The sequence below is a fragment of the Pantherophis guttatus genome, chromosome 4 (assembly GCF_059756535.1).
Source record: "Pantherophis guttatus breed Tessera chromosome 4, ASM5975653v1, whole genome shotgun sequence".
Classification (NCBI taxonomy): Eukaryota; Metazoa; Chordata; class Lepidosauria; order Squamata; family Colubridae; genus Pantherophis; species Pantherophis guttatus.
In genome coordinates, this window is record NC_142066.1 from 77,223,604 (window position 1) to 77,231,564 (window position 7,961).

Sequence of the window (7,961 nt, forward strand, 5' to 3'; positions counted from 1 at the left end):
TCTATCTAGTTTAGTATCAGCATAAGATAGAGAAGTGATAAAAAAACTCAATGGCAATGTTAAATCATTATATAGCTACTATAAAAATACAAACTTTGATCATTATAAAAAGAACTACATAGACAAGAAAAAGCCCTGCAATATCATAAAGCTTTTATATAAATCTATAATTATCTGTACTTAAAATTTTTATATATGGTCAAATTACTACACATCAGAAATGATACTATGGATTTGAAAGAGGTGCATAAAAGGAAAGCTAAAATGATCTAAAGAATTGAGCAAATCACTCATTGGAAGAATTACCAAGATTCACATACTGTACTAAACCTTGGTGCCCAGTTAACATATTTGAATGACAAGACTATTTTAATCTTCTATTACCTGCAGACAATCTGCAGGATAACAAAAAATCCTGAAGATCCCAACCAATCCGCCAGGGTTATTGCAGGAAAAATGAGATTGGGAAGAATATATATGTCACTTAGAGATGGACAAAATAAAAGCAAGATATTAATTAACCAGTCATCTTGTTTAACATCCCAGCTACCTTTGTATTCAGATACCCTTTTTTCTAATGATGAAAAAAATACCCCAGGATTTGAAGAGAAGGAATATAAAAATGTAATTGTTACCAAAAGACAGATAGCAATACAGATGTTCTTAATTTGCTGCTAGGAAACAATAATCTATTGTTAAATAGATTCAGGGTTTTGGTTAGTTGTACTACCTTCTTGCTGGTGAAGGGAATAGGCCCATACATTGATACAAATACAACATGTTCAAGAGAACATTATTATTCCATTCTTCTATGCTAGCTGAATGTAGGAGAATTTTTTCATTTGTAAGCAAGAGGAAGCCATCTTAATGACAACACCAATTAATTAGTGATAGCAATAAATTTCTCCAGGCCTATTATGCAGTCATACTGATTTATAATAAGGAAGCTTACTGGATTTGGCATTTTTAATAAAACAAAACTAATCAAAACTTTATATTAATTTATAAATACAAATTAAGAAAGAAAAACAGAATTAATCCTTCATAAAGGACTGACTTCCAACAAATATTATGAATTAGACTGGGGTCCCTAACTCTCAGACCATGGCTCACTACTGGGCTGGGGTCCATTCAGAACTGGGCTGCAGAAATAGCAAGCGAGGTTGAGTGTGCGTGCAATAGGCGGGCAAGTGCACATGCAGCTCCATTTGTGTGAGCAGTGGGCACATGTGCCCACTGCTTGGACAAATGGAGCTGCATCTGTGTGCTCGCCCACCGTTCACTTAGAACTATCCCCTCTTCCCCCCTAGCCGGTTAAAGATCTCTGAATTAGACAGATAAAGTAGTATAATTTTACAAAGATCATTAGAGATACAGGACACTCATTTATAATAGTTTTACTATAGTCTTTGACTTACAACCATTTATTTAAAGATCAGTCAAAGTTACAACAGCATTGAAAAAAAGTGACATATCAGTTCTCACACTTAGGACCACTGCATATTACCACAGTGACATGATCAAATTTTGGGTGCTTGTCAGCCAATGAGTTTATGATGGCTGCAATGTTCTGGGGTCCTGGAATTGTAATTTGTAATCTTTCCAGGGAGCTTCTGAAAATCAATGGGGGAAGCTAGATTTGCTTAATGACCACGCTTAACTGAAGTGATCTATATGTCAAAAAGGTTGTAAAATGGGACACAACTCACTTAACCACTACCTTGCTTAGAGAAGGAAATTATGAGGTCAATTATGGTAATAAGCTGAGGACTACCAATATTCTGATCCACGGAGCTTATTTTCATGTAATTTTGGAGCATATAAGATTGCAGTCAAACATTGATGTGTAATCTTCTCCTCACACTTCTCATATTTTTACTAAAACTGTTTCCATTGAGTTTTTATATATATTGTTTCTATCATGTATTTGTTTGATTTGGCTTTTCCTAAAATGTTTGTACTTCACTTCCTATAGCCACAAACAGAAAGCTAGGTGTAAATAGCTGCTATTTTTCTTATTGCAGTGCACATAGTAAAGTTTAAGTAGCACATTCTAATTTTAAACCAATGATGAATTTTTAATGGCAACACTTTCACCTCCACAACAGAAGTGGTCCTTTAGGATTCTGAAGCAAGAATATAATTAACATTTTAATGAGGCTTGAACATAATACAATATTATATTCAGAAACAAATTTCACTAAGCCCAAAGGGACTTATTCTCAAATCAGTTTACATAAAATTGCATTCTAGATCACCTTAGAGTTCTGTTGCACTAATTAGATAGATACCTGACATTCAGAAAAAAATTGGGCTACAATATGAAGAAAATAAGTCCCATTTTTAAGTACTGGTACTGTTCTTTCACTCTAAGAAAATTAATACAAATTAATGAAAAGAGTTCAACAGTTATATCACATCTAGCAATACTTTTAATACTTTTTTGAGTTATCCACATTGCTGATGACTATGGCTCTGCTTTAGAAGGATCCCTAGTGTCACCATAAAATATAAATATATTGGCATTACACAGAATTTGAGGATTCTTTGATTCACATTTGGTCATATTTGTTTGTAGCTCTTTTTGTTGTTGTTGTTGCAAGTATTTGTGTTTTTGGTTTAAATCAAAATTCATTTATTTTAAATCATTTAAACCAGGACTCCCCAAAGATTTTCCTTCATTACTCAAAACCACTTATTAGAAAGTTCTTATTATCAAATCTGGATAAAACACTTAAGAAAATTGAAATGTCCCTGTTGTGGTTGGTAATGGCTTTGTATATTGTTACTCAAAGAAAAATCATCTTTACCCAATTACACAATTTTCCACATAAGACATGACTCTTAAACATCAAGTATTTGGTTAAAGCAGAAGAGCAGCCTACTGTAATATGTAGAAATGAAACAATATTTTTATATTTTCTGTTTATATTTTATAATTGCTGTTTTCACCCATCCTTTTGAATCCAAAGATATATAGCCATTCTCTTCATCACTGTGAAATGTAATGGTTTATCTTGCCTGGTAATTGTTGGTTCCTTCACCTGTTTCATTGGTTACATCTTCAATAATACAATTAAGTCATTCTTAATACCACGGAAAATTTGCTGCATAATAAATATATGCACACTCACACCCATATATCTTTATCCTAATTATCACCCACTCTGTTAATAACTCTATAAAATATATGTGATGCATTGGATTTGGATTCGAAGCAAGAAAGTTACTCTGAAATAGGCATAAGTATGATGGTCACATGTGTCATCACCTAATTGAAAAAGTTGCATCATTTCCTGGAATTGCACATCAATTACAATATCAGAAAATGCATCTTTTAAATAAAGAGAGGGCCACAGGATGCAACAAGCTGCTTCCAAAAGTGATGGGCACACTATTGTATTTTGCTTGTATTGGAACCCTCTATGTGTCAGCCCTCTATGTGATTCAAGCTAGGAACAAGAGTCCAGGGAAATCTAAAACTACTTTTATTAAAATGAACTATTGTAAAAGAATTTTGCAAATTTGATTATATCACACCTCCATTTTATATTCCTGTGAAACTAAAGATGTGTCTGTCTGAGTTAACAGATTAACAGAGTTGGAAAAGACCTTGGAGGTCTTCTAGTCCAATCCCTACTCAGGCAGGAGACTCTATTGTGGACAAATGGCTATCCAATCTCTTCTTAAAACAACAGTGATGGGGCACCCACAACTTCTGAAGGCAAGCAGTTCCACTGGTTAATTATTTCACTATCAGGAAATTTCTCTTTAGTTCTAGGTTGCTTCTCTCCTTGATTAGTTTCCATCTATTGTTTCTTGTTCTGCCTTCTGGTTCTTTGGTAAATAAATTGACCCCCTTCTTCTTTGTGGCAGCCCCTCAAATATTGAAGCACTGCTATCATATCACCCCAATCCTTTTTTTTCATTAGACTAGACATACCCAATTCCTGTAACCATTCTTTGTATGTCCACCCCCCCCCCTCAAATCATTTTTGTTACTCTTCTCTGCACTCTTTCCAGAGTCTCAACCAGAGGTGGGTTTCAGTTCTGGAGAACCAATAGTGGAAATTTTGAGTAGTTCAGAGAACCAGTAAATACCACCCCAGACTGCCCCACCCCCATCTATTCTCTGTCTACTGAGTCCCAGCTAATCAGGAGGAAATGGGGATTTTGCAGTAACCTTCCCCTGGAGTGGGGAGGGAATGGAGTTTTTACAGTATCCTTCCTCCCGCCACGCCCAGCAAGCCACGCCCAACAAGCCATGCCACACCCAAAAAGCCATACCCACAGAACCAGTAGTAAAAAATTTTGAAATCCACCACTGGTCTCAACAATATTTTTTATATTTTTTTTATATTGTGACAACCAAAACTGTATGCAATATTCGAAGAATGCATTATAAAGGCATATTGCCAAGGCATTATAAAACCATACTAACATATTAATGTGAACTTGATTCTATTCCTCTGTTAATGCAGCCTAGGATTGAATTGACTTTTTTTGGTGTTTTCAGCATACTGCTGGCTCATATTTAAATGACTGTCCACTAGGATTCCACCTATTCTATTCTTTTCTCACAATTCACTTTCTACCTATTCTATTCTTTTCTCACAATTCACTTTCATTTTGTTAGATAAGGCCCAGTGCTCAAGTCTGTCAAGATCCTTCTGGATCTTGAGCCTATCTTCTGGGGTGTTGGCTATTCGTGGCAGCTTTCTATTGTCTGCAAATTTGGTGAGTTCTCCTTCTATTCCCTCATCTAAATCATTTATGACAATATTGAAGAGTACTGGACCTAAGACAGAGCAGGGGGGTACCCCACTGCTTACTTCCCTCTAGGTAGATTAGATTACAGATTAACAGAGTTGGAAGGAACCTTGTAGGTCATCTAGTCCAACCCCCTGCCCAAGTTGAAGACCCTAGACCATTTCTGACAGATGGCAGTCCAGTCTCTTCTTGAAAGCTTCCAGTGATAAAGCTCTCACAACTTCTGGAGGCAAGCTGGTCCATTGGTTGATTGCTCTCTGTCAGAAAATTTCTCATTTCCAGGTTCAATCAGGTTCAGTTTCCATCTATTATTCCTTGTCTGGCCTTCAGGTGCTTTGGAAAATAGCTTGACCCCTCCTCTCTGTAGTATCACCTCACATATTGGAACACTGCTATCATGTGCCCCCTGGTTCTTCTCTTCATTAGACTAGCTATACCCAGTTCCTGCAACCGTTCATTGTATGTTTTAGCCTCCAATCTCTTAATATCTTCGTTGTTCTTTTCTGCACTCTTTCTAGAGTCCCAACATATTTTTTATACTGTGGTGACCAAAACTGGATGCAGTACTCTAGTTATGTTCTTACTCAGTGATGTGATTCCAGTAATTTAACAACTGGGTCTCCCTAATGACCAGCTGGGTAGGCGTGGCTGAGAGGGGTGTCATGTGACAGACATGTCATTTTTTGGCTGTTTTCAGGGCCATTTTTGGGGCATTTTTGGGCCATTTTCAGGCCATTTTCTGGGTAATTTTTGGGCCATTTTTGGCTAATTTCTGGGCTGTTTTTTGAGCATTTTCAGACCAGTTTTCAGGCTATTTGTTTGGCTGTTTTGGGGCCATTTTCGGCTGTTTTTGGGCCTGTTTCTGGGCCATTTTTTTAGCCATTTTCAGGCCACTTTTTAGGCTGTTTTCCAGGTCATTTTCCAGGCCATTTTGGGGGTATTTTCAGCCATTTTACGGGCCATTTTTTGGAGTGTTTTGGATGTTCAGTAATGATAAATAAATAGAGAGGGAAATTGTACCTTGTTGAGGTCTTTGACACAATTTCACTATTTATTTACTACTACTGAACATTCAAAATGGACCAAAAAACAGCCCAAAAATGGCTGAAAACAGGAAGGGTTGGGGCTAGCCAGTGGTGGGATTAGCCGGTTTGCTGAACTTGTCAGAATTTTAACAACTAGTTCGCCTGAACTGGTCTAGAAGCGCCCGTGTACTTGCCTTTGCACAGCAACAGCATTCCGCCTTCATTGGGATACATTTGAACTCAAGGCAGCCCGAGCCTCCCACCGCTTCAGGATTGGAGCTGTAAACCACGTCTGGGAAGCACTGCGGTGGAGAGAAGCGCCCAGGTCTGATTCTCTGGCGCCTCATATCTTGCTGGGTATTGCTGCCCCACAGTCAGGGTTTTTAAAAAGATTTCTGCATTTGCCGCCTCATGGCCTGCCTGCTGACCAAACCTGGCTGTGGCTGATGCCACTACTGTTGTCAGGGGTGAGTGGTGCAGGGTTGCATTGTGGCTCTGTGTCATAATGGGCTCCAGGAGGAGGGGACCCAGTCTCCCCCATTGTGAAGCACACTAAATTTCACTGTGCTGTGCAAGGCACTGAGGGAGCAATGGGCAGGCCACTTCAGCGATAAGGTAGCAACAGCAGCGGCAGCAACAGTGGTGCAGGTCGGGTCAGCAGGCAGGACATGAGTTGACGGCAGTGGCAAATGTGGTAGGCCAGTGTCTTAGGGCGGAGAGCAGGTCGCACATCTTCCCGAGTGACCGAGGCATGCCCAGCTGCACTAACAAAGGCCGGAAGTAGATGCCCGTTTCCTGCTGCAAAAATCTTTTTAAAAATCTAACTGTTGGGCAGCGAAACCCAGCAAGAGATGTGGTGCCAGAGAATCAGACTGGGCTGCTTCTCTCTGCCACAGTGCTTCCTGGATGTAGCTTACAGCTCCAAGTCCATAGTGGTGGGAGAAGAGGGCTGCCTTGAATGTAAATGTACTGTGACAAAGGCGGAATGCTGTTGCTGTGCAAAGTCAAGTACAGGGGCACTTCGCTCCTGCACTAAGGCTCTGGCCATCATCACTGCCACTTTGGCCTGTCTGCGCCACCCCACCTTGCCACAACAATGCGATTACCTCTCTCCAGCCGGCGAGGGCTACACTACTCCTTGCATTATTTCTTGTACCACCCTCTACAGTAGTGATTTCCAGCTCCACCTGGAGCGAGTTTTCCTCCCCTGCTGTTGCCCTTACCTTCTCAGGCCAGATAAGGAGTGACTGGGAGGGGAGAGGTGAGGGGTGGGGCCAGCCAGTGGCCAAACTGGTGCAAACCGGCTGGAAAGGCTTTATAGAGTGGTATTAGTACCTCACTTGATCTTGACTGTATCCCTCTGTTAATGCAATGATCTTTGAAAGGTATGATCATGTCTGCCAGCTCCTTTAGAACTCTGGGTGTGATCCATCCAGTGGTGAAATCCAATTTTTTACTACCAGTTTTGTGGGCATGGCTTGCTGGGTGTAGTGTGGCTTACTGGACATGGCAGGGGAGGGATACTGCACAATCCCCATTCCCACCCCACTCCAAGGGAAGGATATTGCAAAATCTCCATTCCCACCCCACTCTGGGGCCAGCCAGAGGTGGTATTCGCCGGTTCTCCGAACTATTCAAAATTTCTGCTACCAGTTCTCTGAACTGCTCAAAATTTCTGCTACTAGTTCTCCAGAACCTGTCACAACCTGCTGAATTTCACCCCTGGATCCATCTGGTCGTGGTGTTTGAACTTGTCTAGGGTGGACAGGTGTTCTTTTACTATTTTCTTGTCTATTTTAATTTGTATTTCTAGTCTGTCTTTTATGGTTCTGTTTTTGGTAGGTTGGGCTATTTTTTTCTTTTTGCATTAAGACTGATGCAAAGAATGAATTAAGCAGCTCTTCTTTCTCCTTGTTGCCCGTCACTTCCTTGCCTTCGTCTCTCATTGGTGGACCAATTGTTTCCTTGACTTTTTCCTTGTTTTTTACATTTGAAAGAATCTTTTTTTTATTATTATTTTTGACATTTGTTGCAAGTCTTAATTCATTCTGAGTCTTAGCTTTCCTGACTTCATCTTTGCAGATTCAGGCTATATGCTGGTATTCTGCCTTAATTATGTGTTCCTCTTTCCATTTTTTATACTTATCCTTTTTATCTTTCAGTTTA

The 7,961-nt window shown here is 39.6% G+C and overlaps 1 protein-coding gene across 1 annotated transcript in view; it reads right to left on the reverse strand.

The window, feature by feature from the left end:
* The window catches only part of RALA (RAS like proto-oncogene A), a 97,552-nt gene extending 91,474 nt beyond the window's left edge, over positions 1–6,078 (reverse strand). The window contains exon 1 of the mRNA XM_060686130.2: positions 5,990–6,078. Coding sequence (XP_060542113.1) covers positions 5,990–6,029 — 40 coding nt within the window. The 5' untranslated portion in view covers positions 6,030–6,078. The remainder of the gene's footprint in view (positions 1–5,989) is intronic.
* Between the last annotated feature and the right edge of the window lie 1,883 nt (positions 6,079–7,961).